The sequence below is a fragment of the Plutella xylostella genome, chromosome 25, assembly GCF_932276165.1.
Source record: "Plutella xylostella chromosome 25, ilPluXylo3.1, whole genome shotgun sequence".
Classification (NCBI taxonomy): Eukaryota; Metazoa; Arthropoda; class Insecta; order Lepidoptera; family Plutellidae; genus Plutella; species Plutella xylostella.
Genome location: NC_064005.1, coordinates 2,069,510 through 2,093,766, shown reverse-complemented (window position 1 = coordinate 2,093,766; position 24,257 = coordinate 2,069,510). Strand labels below are relative to the sequence as shown.

The 24,257-nt window shown below is 35.2% G+C and overlaps 2 protein-coding genes across 2 annotated transcripts; one reads left to right on the top strand and one right to left on the bottom strand.

The window, feature by feature from the left end:
- Positions 1 to 1,644: 1,644 nt before the first annotated feature.
- On the bottom strand, positions 1,645 to 4,530 carry LOC119691001 (zinc carboxypeptidase). The gene is made up of 7 exons (XM_038107197.2): positions 4,189 to 4,530; positions 3,587 to 3,983; positions 3,228 to 3,315; positions 2,525 to 2,727; positions 2,299 to 2,383; positions 2,158 to 2,212; positions 1,645 to 1,941 (listed from the first exon to the last, which is right to left on the bottom strand). Exons 1-7 carry the CDS (start codon positions 4,485 to 4,487, stop codon positions 1,704 to 1,706), a joined length of 1,365 nt encoding a protein of 454 aa, XP_037963125.2. The 5' UTR covers positions 4,488 to 4,530; the 3' UTR covers positions 1,645 to 1,703.
- A 14,552-nt stretch (positions 4,531 to 19,082) lies between these two features.
- LOC105386097 (zinc carboxypeptidase) lies at positions 19,083 to 22,671 on the top strand. The gene is made up of 6 exons (XM_038107512.2): positions 19,083 to 19,423; positions 19,574 to 19,988; positions 20,107 to 20,218; positions 21,336 to 21,556; positions 21,915 to 21,999; positions 22,344 to 22,671. The coding sequence occupies exons 1-6, from the start codon at positions 19,140 to 19,142 to the stop codon at positions 22,610 to 22,612; spliced, it is 1,386 nt and encodes a 461-aa protein (XP_037963440.2). The 5' UTR covers positions 19,083 to 19,139; the 3' UTR covers positions 22,613 to 22,671.
- Positions 22,672 to 24,257: the final 1,586 nt, after the last annotated feature.

Here is a 24,257-nt window from a genome sequence, read left to right as displayed (position 1 = left end):
GCAATACACCTCTGCCTACCCCGAAAGGGAGTACATTAGTACAAGGCGTGAGTGTGTGTGTGTTAAAATATCTTTATTTCCTGACCATAAAATTTCGCTATGGCTTCGGAAAGCTATAGATAGCATCCAGTGGCGTACTTTAGGAGAGACCTATCTAAGTCCAGCAGTGGACTGCTATAACCTCCTGACATCGGACGTGATTACCACGGGTAAGTAATACGAGGTATAAAAACGAATGGTATAACATTCACAAGGTATACGCCCATATGATATAAATTTATTAAGTATAACGATCACTGTGCATAACAAACGAAAGGCATAATTACTAAATACATAATTTCGTTAAGAATAACGTTCAAAAAGTATAATTTCAATTGATATAACGATTAAAATGCATAACGTTTATAACATTTATTCTACAACGGATATAATTATCATAATGTATAATGCACAAAAAGTATAAAAGATTGTCGTATCGTATTTTCATTATTATTGACCTTATGTGGGGGGAACGCTCCGCTCCGCTCCGCTCCGCTTCGCTGCGCTTCGCTTTGGTTTCGACGAACATGTGCACCTAACACGCTCCTCCTCGCTTTGCTCGTCGTCGCACCTATCTTTAGGTTTTGGTACTAGGGGTTTTTACATTATTATTATTATTGGCGCTATGTGGGGAGACGCTCCGCTCCGCTTCGCTGCGCTCCGCTTTGGTTTCGACGAACATGTGCACCTAACACGCTCCTCCTCGCTTTGCTCGTCGTCGCACCTATCTTTAGGTTTTGGTACTAGAGGTTTTGACATTATTATTATTGGCGCTGTGTGGGGAGACGCTCCGCTCCGCTTCGCTGCGCTCCGCTTTGGTTTCGACGAACATGTGCACCTAACACGTCCACCTCGCTTGGCTCGTCGTCGCACCTATCTTTAGGTTTTGGTGCTAGGGGGTTTGACGGTGTTGGGTAATTAAACACAGATTATGAACTTTATACTAAATGATAGTATATATTTTAATCGATATACGTAATGTATGCTATACGAATTGATATTAGTCCTCGTAAGTATTATATATTTTGATTTTATATAAAATGTACGTTATACCAATTGAATCTTATACCTTATGAAAATATAGATTTTGTTGTTATACGTAACGTTCATTATATGTTGTGAACGTTATTGATGTGAAATTATGCATTTCGTTTTTATACGTCGCAATACGCACCCGATTACCACGAGAAGGGTATTGAAAAAATATACCATATAATTTAATACATAATAATATAATATTATGGGCTTGTTTCACAATGTCTGGTTAGTGGATACTTGTGGGAAAAAATCATAAAAATACATTCTGTCACTGGCAAAAAATTGTGACACAGAGTGACAGCATGTAATACATCGCACAGGTAGCCAGTAGCCACTAACCAGACATTGAGAAACAGGGCCTAAAAGTTTTATAGTTATACCTATATTAAAGTTTTAAAGAGTACCTATCAAAAATTGTAATGTTCAAAAACTTTTTTATAAATAACAGGTATACCTCTCGCGATAGGCTGTCGTAGGCTGGAGTAGGATAGACTGATGATGATGATGATAATTCAATGTAAATAAAAACCTTGATCGTTGCTATATAATAACAAACAAAAGACAAAGTACTAATAAAATTAGTTTTTACTGCAAAAAAAAAATAACAAAAACCACAATTCAACAAATTATAAAACAAACAAAAGTAAACATATGATCAAAACTGTTTGATTAATCTCAAATCGGCCGGCCCAGTCCGTGTAGACAGTGTAATGTTTCGATTGTACCTTGACGACCTTTCTTAGTCTAGCCCTCAAGATCTGCAGTAGCCCTTGCAGGGTTTCCACACAAGTTGGTAGAATTTGGTCATTGGGCAGAGCATATCCGTATGTCCCGTTATCCCGTAGGTAAAATGTTAGCACATACCTTACAAAAAACAAAAAAAAAATTATCGTTGTATAGACGACGAATAAGTTAGTGTCTAGACGAACCCTTTTTTTTCGTGGCAGAGTGAAAAAATATTCATTATCTGCACCTGATCGTACCTACTGTTAAAATAACTGAACGCATAATGTGTAAATAATGCAAAAATCTAAGTAAAATTCAAGAAAAATATATTATGTAAAATTTATAGACACTCACTCGGCATAAAATTCTTTTTTGATCCAGCTTGCAACATTGCCTGATTGTTTGCCACCTAAAATTATATATTTCATGATAAATTTAAGAATCAAACTAAATTAAAGTATAGTTATAATATTTATAAAAACTATCATTGATTACCGTAAACATCATAGTATGTTCCTACATCATACAGTGTCTTGTAGATAGAGTAAATTCTCGCCGCCGCCTGTTTCCCATAATTTGCCTGTGAAATTCATAAAAAGAAACATAGATTAGTATGAATAAGTAGAGAAATAAAATATTAGCAGAGCACAATGAGAAGAGAAAGAGACAATGGCCGTAAATGTGAAGATTGTAATAAATAGAATGTTATGTAGGTACCTACCATGGCACCATAATTCATTAAATGCTTTACAGTATCTGAGAATGGTATAACAATCTTCTGTCCATAGGAATGGAATGAAAAGAAATATTTTAAATCTTCTGCGTGTCTCTTGATGAAGTTGGCAAGAGCTTTTGATTCAGGTTCGGAAAAGGGTGTCGTGCCACAGTAATTATCATCTTGTGGATCAAAGCTGGTTCCAAACTCTGCAAAATATAGAAATATACATTTATTTGAAGCACTGAAAATAACAACAAAAATATATAGAAAATTATACAAAACAACAACAAAATACAATACAATACAAACAAAAAGGTTGGTGTTAACACAATACATATACGAATAGACGGAGTTTTTCAAAGTTTAAGTAATCATAGCACGCACAAGTTAAGACAGGTATGGTTTCAATTCAGATTCTGATGCTGTCGCGTCTGGATGTTACTATTAGACAGTGAGAGCAGTACTTTTATAACAGAAATAAAATTTACCTAACTAGGTACTCAAAACCAAGGCTAGTTTTGCTGAAAGGCTAAACCTTTCAGCAAAACTGTAGTTGGACGTTTTTCATACCCAACTAGATAATTTATAATTTAAGTAATAATATATATTTTAAGTTCTGCAATGATAATAATCAAACAGAGAGACCAGCAATGGTTTGAATATCATCAGACTCCCTATGTCATTATAAATTAATTTCATTACTCACTCCCAAAACTGTAGTTAAAGTTTCTGTCGAGGTCGACTCCAAAAGTGTTTGGATATGTTAAACGCCTATTTTTCCTCCAAAGACGATCCTTAAAAATAAAGCAAATGTAAGTTATTTTGTTGTTACTTTCATCATTATGAATAATACTAATCCTAACATAATAAATGCGAAAGTAATTGTGTCTGTTTGTTACTCTTTCACGCCAAAACTACTGAACGGATTTGAATGAAACTTAGTATACATATGGTCTAGACCCTGAGAAAGAACATAAGCTACTTTTTATTGCGGCATTCCCACGAGAAAACTTTTTAAGGCGAAGCGATGCTCTCGGGAACAGCTAGTTGCTATACAAATCTTACCTCCGAATGCGTATACGCAAATCCATCAGGATTAACCACGGGTAAAATTATCCAATGGTATTTCTTAGATATAGCTCTGATAGCTGGCCCGCCCTTTTCAGATGCTGCCAAAACTTTTATCAAATACGTCACAAATGCAATGGCTATCCATTCATTTCCATGAATGCCACTTTCGACGATTACCGTTGGCGAAGCTTTTTTGTTAATTTCAATAACTTTTATGTCACGGCCTTCACTTGATTTTCCTATGGTGCCGATAGAGACATCTTCTTTTTCATACGTAACCGCAATATCATGAAGCCACTGGTTTAAGTCCTCAGGACTGTAATAAGCATCCCAAGTGTAGGTATCTAAACGCATGCGTGTATAATTGTTTAGAGTCTGCTTTTTGAAAGCCCTGAAATAAATAATGATTGGTGATGCATTTGCTTTTTAGATAACATTTATTATGTACCTATTTTTTAAACATATATTAAATTTGACTTCTAGAGACCCAGCTATCTTACACGATGACATAATGTGGAGACCCACGACAGGGTTCAAAGTTTGCAGCCGCCGAAAACTGAAAGTTGAGAAATTTGAGGTCTCTCTAGAGTACTTACGATTCCACATTTGGTATTAACAATTTAGCGTCTAAATTTAAAGCCTCCAATTTCTCCCATATTTGCTTATTTTCTGGAAGATCAATTAGTATCTCTACTGGATCGTTTAGGAGATTCGGAGTCCTCCACAGTTTACTGCGATACTTATCGTATTGGTTATTGAGATGTTGTAGAAACTGCAACTGTTTCATAGTTTTTGGTGTAATTGCGTAAAGGTTAAAATTATTATAGCTTTTACATTGACATTGGCTGAAAGTGGTCACAAAAACGACTAGAAACGAGATATACGTAAAATTCATTTCGCTTTAGTTAATTTTAATGTAAATTTACATATTTACATAGGTAATCAAAATAAATAATTTCTTGCTTGATGCTTGTTTGGTATCACGTATCACAGTTGATTAATAATATACTAGTCTATGGTTGATTATACATTTTACCATCACAGAATACATTGATTATTCTTTTACTATACAGTTTTAAGTTGACTCCTATGCAACTCCTATGACTCTGAACATTTTGTCAACATAACGTCCATCATATCAATAACTATCGATATTGCTAGAAGGCAAGACCAAAAGTATTATGCAATAAGGAAATAATATGAACAAACCACCAATTCTTGGTACCTAAGTAGCCGGGCGTACCCCAATAGGTTAACGTAGCTTACGATTTATGAGGCCGTAATAAATATTGAGCCCTTTCTCGCCCCATTTAACACCAAATGAAAAATATCTAATATAAAACAATAATAATATACTGCCCGCTAGGTGTCCCAAAACTCCCAAATCATTCTTATTCTTTTCAAAGAATAAATATGATATTTTTATGATAACTGTGTAAATGATAAAAGTGTATTTTTTTTTAAATGTGCTTATAATGATGGTTTACTCTTTGTTTACTCTGTCGATGAATAAAACCGATTCCTTTTAAAAAATAATGAAATATCCGTACAAAATTAATAAATAAAAAACGGACTCTATAGCCAACTTTTCGCATTATTCACAAAAAGTCTTTAAGGTCTAGACAGTTTTGTTTCCGTTATTTTCATTAAACTAAAAGTTTTAATGAGAGAAGACTGCAGATTTTATGTTTCACGTTTTACCCTTTTTAGGGTTCCGTAGCCAAAATGGCAAAAACGGAACCCTTATAGTTTCGTCATGTCCGTCTGTCCGTCTGTCCGTCTGTCCGTCTGTCACAGCCGATTTACTCGGAAACTATAAGTACTACAGTGATGAAATTTGATGGGAATATGTGTTGTATGAACCGCTACAAAAATATGACACTAAATAGTAAAAAAAAGAATTGGGGGTGGGGCCCCCCATACATGTAACTGAGGGATGAAATTTTTTTTTTCGATGTACATACCCGTGTGGGGTATCAATGGAAAGGTCTTTTAAAATGATATAAAGTTTTCTAAAAAACATTTTTCTTAAAGTGAACGGTTTTTGAGATATCAGCTCTCAAAGTCGTAAAAAGTATGTCCCCCCCCCTCTATTTTTATAACTACGGGGTATAAAATTCTAAAAAAAATAGAGGTGATGCATGCTAATTAACTCTTTCAACGATTTTTGGTTTGATCAAAGTATCTCTTATAGTTTTTGAGATAGGTTGATTTAACTGTAATATTATATTTGCTGCTACGGAACCCTTTGTGCGCGAGCCCGACTCGCACTTGGCCGGTTTTTCTTATAGAGTGGAAATTAAACAAAACTTCAAGTAGATGACAGTGAAAGCAGTGGAATTTATAAATTGTGTAATTAAGTAGGTATACCTAAGTAAATGATTATATTTATGAATATATTCTCTCTAAATAATCTACTCCCCGATTAGATAAAAGCAGTGCGTCATAAACTCATCAAAGAATCTCGAAAACGCGGCACACGTTCGCACTAAACGCTACACGCGAAGTTTCAAGTGCGTTGTAGTGATTACGCCACTGTCGATAAATTATCAACAGATCGTTATCGATAAATCACCTATTGTAAATAAACAAATGCTAAAAGTACTTACGTATTAAAAAAATAAAATATCAAATATCAAATATTGTACTAACTGACATAGACGTTTGACAGCGACTTAATAAGTTTAACGTTTGGTGATATTCCACCTAAAAGTAATTTACTGTAGTATTTTTCTGTATTCTCACAAGAGTGAGTACGATAGAGGAGCAGTATTGATTTTAAGTTTTCAGTACATTGATCAATAGTTAATTGATACTATCAATATTATCGATGCAATCGTAAAGCATTCACTTGAAACAATATTTTCTATATGAATAGAAAGATACCCATAATTATTATAGTATCATTTTAATTTATGATGTTCATGATAGGCTATCTAACCTGCTAAGGTAAATGAGCACGAGTTAAGATTATCGATGTCATGACCACACTAGCCAGCGTTCGATGCGGCGGCGGCGGCGATAGCGGTGCCTCTCGACTGTGAAGTTCGTTCTGCTATTACGACGATGTTTCGAAAAGTTCTAGAAGTTTCGGTGTCCTCCCGTTTGTGCGCCCTGTTATTCGGCACCTGTCGCCCGTTCTTTCCGACTCGAAGTTTCCACTTTATCTCGCTTATAGTTCCCAAGTAACCGGTACTTGTAGTTGGGGTAATTAGCCAGACATTATTAAGGGTACACGGAGTGTTTGTTTTAAATATAAAATGTTTACAGCTTTGTTTTTGAACGGACTGTACAATCTGCACATGATTAGCCGAATCAAAACCTTATTTACAAAATGATGTTATAATAAAATTGATAAAATAATTTATGTGTTATCCACTGAGAGTGTGGATTGAATGTGGATAATATGACAGAGAATCGGGTAAAATGGCGTGACAAGATACACAAAGCCGACCCTAAATATGGTAAAGGCTTGGAAGAAGAAGAAGATTGCGTTATCAACTGAATAGCTACTATCCAGATTTTAATGGTTTGTGATCTGGTAATAAAATATGTAGTAACAGCTACTGCTATAATCGTGTGCAAATAGGATGTAACCTGAAGTTTCGGTAAAAGTTGCTTTTACAGAACGTGCCTGATTAACATCTGAAGTTTCAGTAAAGTGCATGAACACTATGTTATTTTGTTTTAAGTGTAGTTTTCCAGTTTCGTGAAACTTATTTGCGTAGATAAAATACAACGAAGATAAAATTTGCAACCAACACACTGGAATCTTATTTTACGGACGATTAGCAAGAAAAAAAAAACCTCGAAAAAAATAGATAATAAATAGGTACTGAATGTTAAAATGCCCTAAGAGAGATATGTATATTTTATAAACTCCGTGTGCATTCTTATAACTTTTTCAATAAATCTTCAATAGCGTGTCGGTGACAAACACTATAGCTCTATAGAGCGGTTTACACCGTGTGGTGAAAGGATTGGCGTTCGTCTGACTATCCGAAGTTCTAATGGTAATATGTCATTCCAGAAGTCCTTACTACTTTCTTTGTACATTCTACTCACTTCATTTTCCATACAATTTTTATCAAGCAAACAGATATCCTTACTAATATTATAAATGTGAAAGTAACTGTGTCTGTCTGTCTGTCTGTCTGTTACTCTTTCACGCCAAAACTACTGAACGGATTTGAATGAAATTTGGTATACATACGGTCTAGACCCTGGGAAAAAACATAGGCTACTTTTTATCCCGGAATTCCCACGGGAAAACTTTTTAAGGCGAAGCGAAGCTCGCGGGAACAGCTAGTATATTATAAATTTATTCATCACTGAATTGTGATACACACATCAGTCGAGCATCAAATTGTAGGAGGGGAGCCTTCTAAATATGCAATTGTTAAATTTCCTGTCTGTTCGTTCTACTGGATTATGAGCCACATAACACATTAGGTATAAATTTACCACATAATAATTATAGCTTTTCTGCACATATCTTTCGAATTTCTGCAATATAATAATAGCATTATTATTCTATTATAATAAAATATAATATAAAATCGGCCTTATAATTATTATTTCTTTAAAACAAAAAATAATGAACTTTCAAAGCAATACCAACCTTATAATCCGAAGACACAAATAAAAACAAATTAACATCCGTTAAACACTAAAAATAAATCGGAACTAATCTTCCGTAAAATTTTATGTTTTCATAACTAAACCACACTGTCACTGTTTTATGACTTTTATAATTATTTCGTTTATAAAACGTCACTTGGGAAGCTAAACTTAGTAACGTTTGAAATAGCCATTATACATTGGCCCATTCGTCGTATGGCCCTCGGTATTTCGTATGGATCTGTGTTAGTTGGTTGTGGCTATTAAATCACTTCTTAGAACCATTTTGTTTCGGCTCATTAGGGCCATCGCAGTGATGGATCGCTGTGTTGAATGGAAGGGTTCTTATTTTTTGTTTGTTGTGAAATTGCATCTACTAGTCCTTCTCTAGCATTTGAATGTAAGATTTAGACACCATTTTAGTCAGATGTATTCATGTAGCTAAGTAATGTGCACCTAATTACTAAAACATTTTTTTTCTGGGTGCAAAAAGTATAAAATAAGCTCTCGAAATAGAGCTTACTTATAAAATAAATATATTATTATTTAAATATATTATTGTTCTTCCTATTTTTAAACTACGAAGTTGCAGGTAAGTTATTTACAGTTGCACTATATCGTTTTTTTAAACATTACTTAAATAAAACTTTCACATCCGAAGACATCCTAAACATAAATTTCTGTCCAAAATAGACCAAAGCAACGACAAAGGGAAGCTAATAAAGTTGGATAATTACTTGCGTATACGCCATTGGGGAATTCCGTAAACGGTCCAGATTTGTGACCGGAATTTCGAACAAAAAATGGCGTCTAGGTGTTACGTTTCACGCAACGAAATGTCAAGACCGCGGTTATAGGCGGAGCGGGTGGCGAGTTTAAGATTAACATAGCTAACTAATATACAGGGTGTTGCAAAAAGGGTATACTAAGCCGAAACCATCATGTTATATCTAAGCCCGACTTTTTACTATGGAGAATGATATATTTTTTGTGAATTTTGAAATTCTGATTTCAGATTCTTTGATTAGATATAACATGCTGCACATGCTAGTTTCGGCTTAGCAACATCCTGTATTTTAAAATATAATTATGCTGTGCTATCTTTATATTTTAAAATATGAAGGAATATGTACATAGGTATTATTCCTTATTAACATCCACAAAATAACTCTAAGTTCTTTAAAAGTTCCTAAGTGTAACTTATCTGTTTCATGATCCTTAAATTAAAAAAAAACATGGTTGCCAGTAAGAGATCGCACTTTAGCGACAAGGCCGATCCAAAGTGCGATCTCTTACTACTTACAGGAAAATTTATACATATAGGAGTTGACGATTATGGGTTCAATAATGTTATTTTTATGGATTACGGTCTTAATGAGGTGCTGAAATTAATGAACGAATGACGGTTTTTGGTATTATATTTTGTTTCTAGGATTTCAAAAATACAGCTAGTCATGATAGAATTGCTAAAAACAATATCGCTTATCTAATCACAGACAGCATGACTTTCAATAATTATAACGATGCCGATGCAAAACTTGACGATGGCGGCAACAAAAATGCGTAAAGGGACTTTCGAATATAAGTTGCGAACACATGTCAAAATACGAGTAATGTTCCCACAACACTGCCGTGTCGACACCAAGTTTAGTGATAAATAATGCACGGTTTACGGAATTTTTGCTTCCTTCGCAAGCTGCTTAATTTTTTCTTGCAAGTTTTTTGTGCTTACTGGGTGAAAATCTAATTCAAATGTATATTTTTATTGGAGCTGGTTTAGTATTTAAAACTAACTAACTAACTGCTATCCCGAAAGTCCTGGGTATGATAGAATAGAATAGAATCATTCACAAATAAATAGTTATATTCTATGATCCCCGGCCGGACAGATATTTGTTATTTGTACGGGCCATATTATAATATGTGTATCTATCTATGTATTTTTGTAGATATATCAGTTGCCGATACCAATATAGGTTTAATATCAGAGCAGGTAAGAAAACCAAACATGTAATCAAACGTTAGACATCCAACACACATAGTTCAAATACCCAGCGAACGGGGTCATGCGATCACTAACCAATACTGTGAGTTAGTGTTGCCGAAAAATCTATAGTTTTGTTATCGATTGTTGACCGCGGAAAATAGGAACGTTTGACGAAGCGAGGGTGGATTTTATATTAAATGTTTGATAAATTTTGTATTTTATTTTACGTCTATGTAAAGTGTTGCAAAAAGGGTATACTAACCATTTTGCAACACCCTGAATTTAGCATAGATGTCTCTTCTACTGCAATGCTATCGGTAATAGCTAAACTAACTTTTGTCGATAGTGTCATGGTCTTCAACCAATTAACTATAAATAGCATTGATACTGTCGATAGTAGGTATAATTATTAATGGCATTACTTTCAATATCGCTAGGTTTTCTATTAAAATTAAAGAGCATTTCTATGGATACTTCATTGAGAGCAGTGACGTTCTACCTACAGTCCAATTATAAAGTCATTACAATAAAGAGTGCGATTTTGCTACCACCTTTTATCTACCATTTTGCTACCATTTTTTTGTGACTGGGCTACAGAGGGTATTCGCAAAAGCAGGGCGACATTATATGATCTGTATGAGATGAAAACATTCATACTCCGACCTGACTTTCAATCTTATGTGAAGAAATATAGCAAGATGTATAAATGTGTCTGTCACTGTGCGAAGACAATTTTTATTAATAACAAGATTAAAGACTCTGCTAACAAATCTAAGGCCGTTTGGACTATTATTAATAACGAAACGGGGAAGAATCGAACACGCGAGACAAATTTATCTTTGAAGGTAGGCAATGACATTATAACATCGAATGATGCGGTGGCGAGGGTCTTTGAAGAGTTTTTTACGAACATTCCTTTAGAGACTACGTGTAACCTAGATTCTTCGGCTGCAGCAGCTGAAACCCTGACGAAGGAGAACGCACCTTCAACCGATAAGGAATTTAAATTCAGATATATTAATACATTAACTATTATAAAAACATTTAAGTCATTAAATATGAAGAAAACTGAAGACTTGTGGGGAATGTCAGTTAAATTTGTTCTTTCTATTATTAATAAAATCGCCCCAATTTTGGCTAACATCTTTAATAAATGTATCGCTGAAGGTGTGTTCCCAGATCTTATGAAATTTAGTAAAATTATACCTCTGTTCAAAAGTGGGGATATGGAGGACCCTGCAAATTTCAGGCCTGTCTCGGTTCTTCCAGTTTTGAGTAAAATATTTGAGAGGGTCATACTCAGTCAGATGCTTTTGCATTTCAATGATGCTCGATTGTTTCATAGCCAGCAGTATGGTTTTACAAAAGGCAAATCAACAGCCGATGCCGGTACTGCGTTGATTAAGCACATATTTGACGCCTGGGAAGACCATCACGATGCTATTGGAGTCTTCTGTGATCTGTCGAAGGCGTTTGATTGTGTAGACCATCAGACTTTAATTTCGAAACTTAGATACTATGGAATAGGAGGAAAGGCTTTAGATTTGATATCTTCATATTTAGACAAGAGACAACAAAGGGTCGATATTAACAATACTAAATCACAGGGGGCTCATGTAAAAATAGGCGTCCCTCAAGGATCTATTCTAGGACCATTTTTATTCCTCATTTATATTAATGACTTGCCTTTTATGGTTGAAAAATTGACTAATATAGTTTTATTTGCTGACGATACTTCTTTGCTTTTTAAAGTTAAAAGAAGAGAAAATAATTTTAATGAAATTAATTCAATTCTATCTGACATACACGATTGGTTTACCGTTAATAATCTTCTATTGAATTCTAAGAAAACGAAATGTATTAAATTTACACTGCCGAATGTTAGACAATGCGATACTAACATTATTCTAGATGGGAATAAATTGGACCTAGTTAATGATACTGTCTTTCTTGGGATGACTATAGATTCAAAGTTACAGTGGGGACCTCACATTGAAAAATTGTCTGGAAGGTTGAGCTCCGCAGCTTTTGCTGTACGGAAAATTAGACAGCTGACCGACGTTGAAACCGCCAGATTAGTTTACTTTAGTTATTTCCACAGCTTATTATCGTATGGCATTTTGCTTTGGGGTAGAGCAGCTGATATTGAAACTATATTTGTATTACAGAAAAGAGCCATCCGCTCTATATACAAACTTGGTTCCAGGGATTCATTGAGAGAACTATTTAAAGAAATTAACATCCTTACAGTTCCATGTCAGTTCATTTTTTCCAATTTAATGTATGTACGAAAGAATATTTCAACTTTTGATACAATTGGCAGTAATCATGACATTAATACTAGGAACAAGCATAAGCTGGCTTTTCCAGCGATGCGTCTGGCGAAAGTTAATAAATCGTTTTTAGGGTACTGTATTAGATTTTATAATAAGCTTCCAGCAGAAGTTGCTCAAATGCCAGAGAATAAGTTTAAGTGTTACATTAAAGAGAAACTCAGTAAAAAAGCTTATTATAAAATTGATGATTACTTAGAGGACTTTAATGCATGGCTGTGATAAGTAGTTAGCTCTGCTCATATTATTATAATAATTATTATTAAGCTTATATGTATTGTATACCAACTAGTTTTAAGTCTTTTTTTGAAAAGATGGCTCAGGAGTTTCTTGCCTCCGTTCTTCTCCTTAGACAGAAAGAGCCCCCCCTTATCCGAACGGAGAGTAATTTGTAAAAATTGACGTTCATCAGAAAATTTTATATTTGTACGATGAATAAAAAAATTTGAGTTTTGAGTTTTGAGTTTTTATCTCTACCGACTTTTTATCATTATCGGCTATTTACATACATTTACATACATTTTAAAAATAAAATACCGTTTGGGTATGGCTTTTTAACGGATTTGTCCTTAAATAAATATTAATACATCGATAAAATACGGTCTGTACTCTGTAACAACTAGTTAGAATCCACTTCCGTTTTCAGGACTTTATAGTTTTACTGTATTTACAGTATTGTGGTAATAAACCATCTGATTCATTGATGTGAGTGAAGGGAGCGGTAGTAGCTCAGTCGGGTAAGCGCCCGCTTCTCACCCAAGAGATGCGGGTTCGAATCTCGGCGCTGACATGTACCAATGAGTTCTTTTAACTTAATTACAATGTATACCATCGCTCTTACGGTGAAGGAAAACATCGTGAGGAAACCTGCATATCTAGATTTAGCACATCTAGATATTATTATGTGAACCCAACCCGCAGTGGACCAGCGTGGTGGGAAATGGTCCAAGCTTAGGAAGGCAGTTAAGACCTTGGGGATATGCACAAAGGTTCCACTCGAGAGAGCCAGGAGCAGGTACTTACACCCCGTGTGGTTTACTAACTGCCAGTTTCTATATCTCTATCTATTTTAGATGACTTTAGAAGTTAAGACGTGTTGTTTGCCGAATGAACCACGTTCAACTATAGGATCGTTCAACATAATCAAAAGTAACAATCTGTCAAAATCGTATGAAAGTAACTACCACTTATGGATAGATAGAGTTATAGAAACTGGCATAAAAAGTATCTAAACTCTCGATTAGCTATCGATAGTATCACGTTTTCTTCAACTATCGATAGTCTATCGACACACCAACAATCTATCGAATGGCAACACTAGTGTGAGTTTGTGCTACCAAAACAATTGGGTACGAAACTTTGCCGAAATCTCTCAGAATTAGAACATTTTGGATATCTTCAGGCAGTTGCCAAATAGTTTCGTGGTTTTCCCCAACTATTTGGGTTCAGGCTGCACGGTTTGATTGTATTGGAACATTCAGGCTTTAGCATTTGATTTTATACCTACATTTATCGTAATCTTTTGTATTTCATAGAAATACCTAGTAGATTTGGGAATGGGAACAATAAATATATGAAATCTAGAATTAACAGCACAGCAGCACTATTAATAAAACCTGTATGTAAGTAGTAAAAAAAACTCTTTAAATGCGGACGTGATGATAATAAACACAATACTTACTACTAATTAATAGAATGCTGTTTTTGTGTTTTCTGAATGACAATATAGGTTGACTTAGATTGATCTGCACGAAGAATTTTAAATTAAAAGCAAGCTATTTCATTTGTAATTGACAAATTTTATGGATGTCTTTGTTTTAATCTATTGTTTTTTTTAGTAAGTTGCAAGTTAGGCACCAGCTTGAGTAAGAGAAAAGTGATATATGATGAGTTGTAGCATCAGAATGGCACAGCTGAATTAATTAATTTGATGTCAGAGGTTCAAGCGTTTAATGACAAGCACAATGGAACACACAACATCAAGTTACAGCAGTGTATTTATTTAACAAATATTTGAAATTAAAAGCATTCTTCGTTAGTAAATTGATTCTTTAATTAGTATTGATTTGGAAATAACTACCCAACATAATATCCAAAGGAGCCATAGAAATTGAGTTCTTATTAAAACTAATGCCAATGTTTTTTTTAAAACTGAGCTACATTTCTCTATTTTATCATTATCAAAAAAATACTTATGTAAGACCTTTATAAGTTTTCGTAACCACATGGGAGGTCAATGACTCCAGAAATAGCCACACAGGACATCTGTAGTAAAAAGACAGCCATAGTTAACATGTCGTCCACATAAATATATGATAATAATACTTTTTAACAGCTGGAAATATAATCTGGACGTCATCATCCGCTGACAACCGACGAAGCGGCATGTCAGCTCCCCTCATCAATTATGTATGGGGTGTCATATTTGTTTTTCTTAGTCTGTTTTGGCTTCTGGGTAACCAAAGTTTTTCAGTAGAGGAAGGAAGCAAGGATGCTATTCTTGATTACAGACATACAGAAATAGAGTAAAAAAATACTAATGTAAAATTTAATCACATGTAAGTATGTTGTATCCATGAATAGTGACGAAGTAACAACATGTATACAACACGCATTATTTGCCTAAAATCTCAGTTTCACAACTAAAACTGTACTTGATGATGCGGTACACAAAACAACACGTCTACTCCATTAGGAAGTCATGTCAAGTCACTCACTCCGCCTAGAAGGCCCATTGACAGATGATGCCATTTCGGCCGGGAATCGAATCGAACACCGTTGGGGAAAAGACGGGCCTAACGATCCGTATGATATATTATAGTGCCACAAACTTATCTGTACCGGTGACAGCTCACGTAAATGTGTAATATTTCTTCATTCTATAAGATTTTAAGTTTGCCAGTAGTGGTAATTCGCTCTTGTGGTTATAATTAACCCATCTAATCTATATTAATATATAATTCATTAGTAAATAATGAGATATGGATCAATTTAGTTCGCTCTCACCGGAACAGATAAGTTTGTGGCACTATACTGTCATTTACTGCTGGCGACCCCTCAAAAGAGAAATATGCCAAATCACGACACAACTAAAATCTACTTTAGGGCCAGTTCAGAGAGGTTGTTTTAGGAGTTCGTTTTGCAGGTGGATACGATTATCTAGATTTATTTTGTAGGGAGGAAAGGGCCGTCATACAAAAGCAATAATTGTGTTTTAGACCAATTTTTCGGCGTAATGAATCTTCTCTGCAACCTTTATAATGTTTACTGTTCGGTAATTATAGTTTCCTAGGTTTTATAAGGACACACCTAATAAAATTATACTTAAATTCAATTATCTATACGTAAAAAACAACATTTCATTTCATTTTTTGACCTAAGAAATCGTTAAGTTTCTATCTTTTTAAAATTAGGTACTTACTAGTCTACATTTTTGTCAGAAAGCCGAATAAATTCTTCCATTAAAATTTCATTACTTTAGCCGTTGCCATACTAAGAAAGACTAGTGTTTCGTAAACTTTCTGCACCTAGTGAGCAAGTGTTATCAGGAGTTCATTCTTTGAATGTGAAAGTTTCCAGCAATATAACCTAAGCTCTTGACAAAGCATTGTTCACAGCCAGCAAAGTTTTCACAAAACAAAGTTTTCGACAGAGAGCGTCAAGTGGGCCACTTGCAAAAGTCTGGTGTACGACGTATGTATACGGTATACGTATGTATACGTTATACGTATGTATACGTTATACGTATGTTTACGTTATACGTATGTTTACGTTATACGTAAGTATACGTTGTACATATGTATCTTAAGGAAGGATGGGTTTATGCAGCAGAAAAATTACAGTATCTTGATTTACCTTTTCAGTTAGTTCGCATATAACGCCTCATGCATGGAAGTCCATGTTGGAAATAATAAACCTAAGGGTTACGTGATATCTCCAACCTGCCAGCCAAGCATGGAGCTCATGGCAATAATAACCCTTCAGTCTTGGTGGAGGCTTATGTCCTGCAGTGGATATGGGCTGTGCGTTTGCATTTGTTTTGGCTTTTAGTTCATCGTCAGCGATGGGACAACAGGACAGGACCGGAAGAGATGGCGTGATAGGGAAGAGGCTTATACCCAGCAGTGGGCAGATACGGGCTGATAATGATGATGATGATGATGATGATGGGACAACTGCCTTAAACAAGTATGTATTTATTATGTTGAGCGAGTAAATATTTTACATACGAGCCTAAATAATTGTATTTCGCTTTATTTAAACCATGAGTGCCCGTTTCGTATGAATTTACCAAATAGTAAGTATACTTACAGCGCCTTCAACTTTACACACACATAATTAATAATCTTCACGAAAATTAATTATAAGGACAAAAAGATACAGTCTTATCTAAGACTTGTTTTTGCCTGTAAATTGTTGACGAAGTTCCAAACTTGTTTTAAGTGCCAATTAATTACGTTTACCGAGTTGTAACATAAATTTCTCCTCGGAATTTTACGAGTTACAAACAAAACAGTCCATTGTGAGGACAAAGTAGAAAGACAGTTGTTGCTAAATATTTATTGACGACCTTTTAATGCTATAAAAATATTTCACAATTAAAAAACATAGTTAGTTTTATTAACGTTTTTAACCGATTACGTTTATTAACTGTCTTTTAGCCCCTGTTTCACAATGTCTGGTTAGTCGCTACCTGTCGGATAAAATACATGCTGTCACTGTCTAAAAAATAATAACAGAGAGTGACAGCATGTATTTTATCCGGCAGGTAGCCACTAACCAGACATTGTGAAATCTGTTTCACAATGTCTGGTTAGACCCATGTCCCATTTTTTTTGCTGAATTATTTCATTCAAATTGTCATATAGAGGACATTGCCGACATTGTTAGTATCGGTCCTGGTTTAGCCAGCGTTTAGCTACAGTTGAACGTTCCTATAGTTGAACGTGGTTCATTCGGCAAACAACACGTCTTAACTTCTAAAGTCATCTAAAATGAAATCTCTTCAAAAAGGTCCTTAAAGCAAACCCATCAACTAAATTGGACTTTAAATATTTCCTATTCCGGAAGCTTTTTATGAATATGAGTCGTCAAAATGAAGGTTTATATTGCCACATTATGTTAATGTAATTTTTCTAATTCACCGCCGTCGTTGCGACGACGAAAAATATACGATTATGACATCCGAAATAAAGAGCTAGGGACAGAAAGGGTGGTCTTTAATAGTTCAGTCCATAAAACTACAAATAAGTTTATGGTTTTCTTTTTTGTGCTTCATGCATGATTAGAAACTATTACCTACTAAGTACTACTGACTTCATCAAAAGACACAACACAAAAGCCTTTTACAATTTGTAATCCATTGCGAAGCAGACAGAGATACTGCAGCCACTTATTGAATATAATGCAGTCGCGGGAAATGAAAAAGTCCCACTGAAGAAAGCACCAAATTACCTACTCCTAAACGGAAAATGTACGCCGTCTGCAATATTGAATTACATTTAACAGCGCATCAGATCATTACGAACTAAAAACTTAAATGGATCATTTGGTGTCGAAGTTTTGTAAGTGAAACTTTTTCATCGCTCGTGACGTGAGTCTTTTATGATGACTTCGCCACCCGTCCCGGTCGCCCGCTTGTCTGTTGTCGGTCGGTCGTGATAAGTAAACAAATAAAAGGCAAATATCATTATTATCATACTAGCTGCACCCGCGAGCTTCGCTTCGCCTTAAAAAGTTTTCCCATAGGAATTCCGGGATAAAAAGTAGCCTATGTTCTTTCTCAGGGTCTAGACCATATGTATACCAAATTTCATTCAAATCCGTTTAGTAGTTTTGGCGTGAAAGAGTAACAGACAGACAGACAGACAGACAAACACATACAGTTACTTTCGCATTGATTCTTTTCTTTCTTTGTTCATTCTTCCTCATCCAGTCGTGAAATTGTATATTTTGAGGGATGACTTTTAACTACACTAACTTCAAGTTTCATAATGAGAATCAAGTTCAACATAACTTTAATATTGTGATTCAGCTCTGTGATAGGTAACTTAAGTTCTTGAGTAACGAACTAGATTAACTCAAATAAGAAACTGGCCGTAATAACTAGGTAAATAGGTACTCATATACCTATATAATAACCATATTAAAATTGAAAAACGATGAGATTGATGCCTATGTTTATCATAATCCGATAAGAACCAACGCAGACTTGTTCAAGTGGATTAATTTTTAATACGTAATCATGCAAAAAATGCTAGGACAGGAGGTGGAAATACTATCAGTTCGTTTGAAATCGGGAGCATTGTAAATGAAATATATTAATTGTTTTATAATATGTAGGTATAATCCAAGTTTATTTAAAATATTTGTTTGTTTTTATCTTGACGTAATTTCTTATTAAATATAATAATTACAATTACGGTTTACAAATTGTATTGACCATAACGAAATATATATTTTTTATTCTTTAATTTTAACACATACATTTTACACAAGAACTCTTGGCCTACAAACCTTATCAATTAGATAATAGCTATCGATTAAATTACGTTCATTATTTTGTGAACGTTCATAGTACTGCATTGTCGAGTGTTTCACATTAATAATGAAAATAATTATCCTAGCCCTTATTGGGCTAACAATCAGTGCAAATGCCACGAAACTATCGTATGAAAATTTTAAGGTGTATAACGTCGTACCTAAAACTGAAGATGACGTGAATTATCTGACAGGTCTACACGACAAAGAAGGATATGACTTTTGGACCGAACACATTAAGGCTGGTAGCAATGTCAGGATCATGGTCTATCCGCAGATTGAAGAGGAATTCGTGGCTTACTGTAAAACCAATGGAATGGATATAGAAATAAGTGTACCCAATTTACAAAAGTAAGTACAAATAAATTACTAACAATCTTTAATTTTGAATTGTGATTTTCTATGAAGTGCATTGTAAAAAAAAAATAAGAAAAATTAAAAAAATGTGACAGCTGAATACTTAGTGTTCAACCCGAATTTTAAAGGTGATGGTTTTTTCAGACTTATAGACGCTACAATGCAACCGGCAGTATCTAGCAGGTCTACAGAAAAACTCGGCTCTCTTAGTTGGGACAGATACTACTCCCTTGAAGAAATCCACGCCTGGTTAGACGAACTAGAGGAACTTTATCCCAACAATGTAAAAACTGTCAATATTGGAGTATCCACTGAACAAAGACAAATCAAAGGTGTCATTATTGACCTGAAACCAGATGACCGAGCAGAGAAACCTCTGACAGGCATGATTGAAGGTGGTATTCACTCAAGAGAGTGGATTTCTCCTGCAACTGTCACATGGATTATAAAAGAGTTTCTGACCAGCACTGACCCTGGGGTCAAGCAGATGGCTGAGAGTTTTGTATGGCATATTTTCCCTTCGATCAATCCTGATGGCTACGCTTACACCTTCACGACTGTAAGTTATTAAAAATGAATAAGTTTTCCTTTTAATTATACTTACCTTTCTTACATTCCACTTTATAGTATGGAGTGTTAATTACCAGGTACTTTGATGTTGTCTGAATATTTTTCAGGATCGTCTGTGGAGGAAGAATCGTAATACGAATCACTATCAAAACTGCTCAATGAATGATGACCTCAGCCGGGGGGTCGATTTAAACAGAAACTTCGACTACGTGTGGATGAGTAAGTAGTTCTTTTCAGAAAAGTTACCTCTAAAGGTCTGTTGTTTCATCATCATCATCATCAGCCAATAATCATCCACTGCTGGACATAGGCCTTTCCCAAGGAGCGCAACAACACTCGGTCCTTGGCCTTCCTCATCCAACCACTATCGGCTACCCACTTAAAGTCGTCAGTCCAGTGCCAGTTTGCCTGTTCGCGGTCTCCACTCGAGAACCCGTCTACCCCAACGGTCAGAACGGTCAAGGCAAATATTTGTACTCGAATTTTGGTTTAAAATTTATGTCTGTGTAGATTTGTCAGCTCTCTGATACCCATATTACAGGCTCTGCCTAGCTTGGGGTTGGATAGCCGTGTGTAAGATGTCCCTCATAATAATATTATATTAGGAAATAAAATTGTTAATCCAATAATTATTATATTATGTGAAATGGATGATGATGACGATTATTTCCTCTAACTCCACGAAGAGCATAGGGCAGTATAGCACCTCCACAGTTCTTCTCTAGACGTTTCTGTCCTGGGCTCTTTCCTTGGCTTCGTTCCAGGAGATTCCGACGGCATTGAGGTCGCTGAGGATGGTATCCTCCAAGTTATTGCATTATCCAAATAGATAATGGACTCTTAAATATTATCCACCGACGAATATTGACGACCGAATGGCGTAGTGGTTAGTGACCCTGACTACTGAGCCGAAGGTCCCGGGTTCGATTCCCGGCTGGGGCAGATATTTGTTTAAACACAGATATTTGTTCTCGGGTCTTGGGTGTTGATATTTATATTTAGTAGGTATCTATCTATGTATTTGTGTAGATATATCAGCTGTCCGATACCCATAACACAGGTTCTGCCTAGCTTGGGGTCGGATGGCCGTGTGTGAGATGTCCCCACATATTATTATTATTATGTTGTGTCGTTTCCATCTCGGGACCATGGGGTCCCGGACATTTGGAAGGCGTGCATGGGGCCGAAGCCAACATGTAGAGGCCCGTTTGACAACATTAATCTATATGAAATGTGACACCAACCGATTATTATTATTATTATTATTATTATTATTATTATTATTATTATTATTATTATTATTATTATTATTATTATTATTATTATTATTATCCAGGTATCGGTGCATCAAACGACTCCTGCACTCAGACGTTTGCTGGAGCCTCCGGGTCTTCAGAACCTGAAACCCGAGCCGTTTCCAACTACATCCTCACTCTGAAGGCTAACACCGACATGCTGTACTACATCGCGTTCCACTCCTACTCACAAATGATACTGATCCCTTACAGCCACGTCAGTGGGATTCAAAAGCTGCAAGTGTCTAACTACGGTGATCTGGTAAGTTAAGTCGACGTATAAGGTTATTTGAATGACCGTCTTTTTCATCTAAGCTGCGGAGTCGTAATTTTCTTTCTAAGGGTCAGTTTTTTGATCCGTGGTTAACTCCACCGTTGGTCGAAAATGCCAACCATTAGTTAAAAATCAACACAATTCGTATGGTTAAAGTTGATGACGGATCAAAAAACTGGTCTTAGAAGATAGGATAAAATGATGAAATATGACGGACAAAGAAGACCCTAAATAAAGAAAATGCTGACATGCCGTGCAAAAGAAGAAAATTCAATGGTTTTAGAATTTAAGTAAATACCTATCTAAGTATACCTGTGATAATGGATATAATTTAATTATTTTTCAGTATGAGATTGCTATAAGGGGCGCCGATAAATTGACCGCCACTCACGGGACGCCTTACGTTGTCGGTGTCTCGGCAGAGATCCTTTGTAAGTTATTATATTTATATTATGAAGATTTCATCAACTAAGTTACCTTTATTCTTAGTCCATTTCGTCAGTTTTATTCAAAACAATCAATTTTGTTTCGGCTCTCACTCGGCAGTGCCGACGCCGTTCCTCCATACATTTATGACAATCCGTTTGGTGCGATAGGTAGGTACGTACGATACCGATAGATGGACGTTTGTACATTTTATTGTCTACCAGGACCGATGTCAAACGATTCTACGGTAGCAATAACCCACTCATTGCCACTAAACTTGATCCTTATTTTTTTTTCTAAACACCTATTGCATGATTTATTATAAATCTTACATTTATTTAAATTTCAGACCCCGTCAGTGGTTCGAGCTTCGATTTCGCAAAAGGCGTGGCCGAGGTCCCCATCTCCTACCTGTTTGAGCTGAGAGACCTTGGACAGAACGGCTTTTTACTCCCTCCTGAGGAGATTATACCCAACAATGAGGAGATTATGGCATGTCTCGCAGAGATGGATGCCACGACAAGGAAACTAGGATACTACTCGTCGGGATCTGTCAGTCTTGTGCATTCACTTGTTTTAACTGTTGGTGCTTTTGGTGTGTTGTTCTATTTGCATTGATGTACTCTGTTCATAAGTTTACTGTTACATTATATATTATTAGTTTCTGAATTTTGGTATTAAGTCGTTTTTTTTTCATTATAGCAAAGGCTTTGAAATTAATTAACAAGCGTTTTAGGTTTTGCGGAACTCTCGTATTGCCATCAATAGGGAATATGCACATATTTTATTTTTATTCTTATTCGATAGTTTTACTTCGCTTTACTATTGTAAAAAAAAATCAACGCCTAAAAAAGTAATTAAAGTAATTTTAAAGAAAGTTAAAAATTTATAACCGACTCGTCCACTATAGACGCCCAAAACTTTGTATTAAGAGGTGTGACGTCATCACGTTCGTTTCACGGCTCAGAATAATGACTGACTGAGAATCGAAGCTAGAGGACAAAAATGAGAGAATATAGCACATTAAACACGAAAAAACGGTAAACTAAGTAAAGTTATAACAACACATTACTAGATCAAACAAATTGCCAATCCCATTACCTTGGTCCGCACTAAATTAATAGGCCTCACTAATTGTAATTCATTAACCACCACTATCGTGATGGGGCGTGTTCACACTGGTAATCAACTGAAACAAAAGACGTGTGTCACTGAACTGACTAATATGACGAGATGTGATGAATTAATGTCATAAATAACGTCACTGGAGGCACGCCTTCATGACATACAAATAGCTGCGTAACGTGTCAGAGGGTTTGTCATTTTTGTGTCAACATTGTGCTATGTCATGTATAGTTAGTTCCCACATTTGCTAGGTACCTAACTCTTAAGAATTCATTGTATGGCTGGATTCGAACCCACAACCTCACAAATGAGAGCCGAGACCTTATCCCTTACACCATCGCGACTCTAACTTATAAGCAACGAAGATCCCAGCTTTGATTCCCAATCATTACTTAATCAACCTTTCGTCACTGTAGATTGTAGATATTTGAAGCTAAAAAAATACGTTTAGAAACATGTACCTACAATAATTTGAAGCTAAAAAAGGAAATACGTATATTATGTGCAATTCGGTATGTTATAAGTAATTTTATGGTATATTTTTTATAATTTCTTATTGAAGTATGTGGGAATTTGAGACACTAATTTGAAGATTTTTGATTTTGGTTTAGTGATAGTTATTTTTTTAGATTTTTTTAAAGATTCGCTCCTTTTCTAACGCGTGACGTCACGCGTTACATTACGCGTTTTTTTTTTAATAATTCATAATTACACTATAAAATAGGTGGTCGTGGTACTTTATTATGGTTTCCTGTCTGTTTGTTACACTAACAGTGATAATAGCGTTGTTAACTATTGTATTTTTCCAAAAGAAAAAAATAAAAATGGAATTATGACCTTGAGGAGTGTTTTGAAGGACAAAGTATATTTATGTTTTTGTTAATAAAATTGGAATCTTCCGCTATTTTATTTTTTTATCAATGAAACATTGACTAGGAGGACAATATTTCGAAATGGTTTTGGATTCAGCATCATGTAATTTTACTTAAAATACCGAATTGTTTTTAATTGAATGAAGAAGCCTGAAAGGAAGCCGATACCAATGCATGAGGTGTTTCGTTTTATAGTAGAGAGGACACTGATACGTCATTATTATGAAGTTTTATTGAGCTCATGTCTTAATACATTTCATTTCATA

Excerpts from the sequence above, each read along its gene's own strand:
- LOC119691001 (XM_038107197.2), bottom strand. The coding sequence starts at position 4,487 with ATGAATTTTACGTATATCTCGTTTCTAGTCGTTTTTGTGACCACTTTC. Across the intron at positions 3,316-3,586 it reads TTGCGTATACGCATTCGGAG|GATCGTCTTTGGAGGAAAAA; the intron begins GTAAGATTTGTA and ends TTTATTTTTAAG. Across the intron at positions 2,213-2,298 it reads AACATACTATGATGTTTACG|GTGGCAAACAATCAGGCAAT; the intron begins GTAATCAATGAT and ends ATATAATTTTAG.
- LOC105386097 (XM_038107512.2), top strand. The coding sequence starts at position 19,140 with ATGAAAATAATTATCCTAGCCCTTATTGGGCTAACAATCAGTGCAAAT. Across the intron at positions 19,989-20,106 it reads ACGCTTACACCTTCACGACT|GATCGTCTGTGGAGGAAGAA; the intron begins GTAAGTTATTAA and ends AATATTTTTCAG. Across the intron at positions 20,219-21,335 it reads CTTCGACTACGTGTGGATGA|GTATCGGTGCATCAAACGAC; the intron begins GTAAGTAGTTCT and ends ATTATTATCCAG.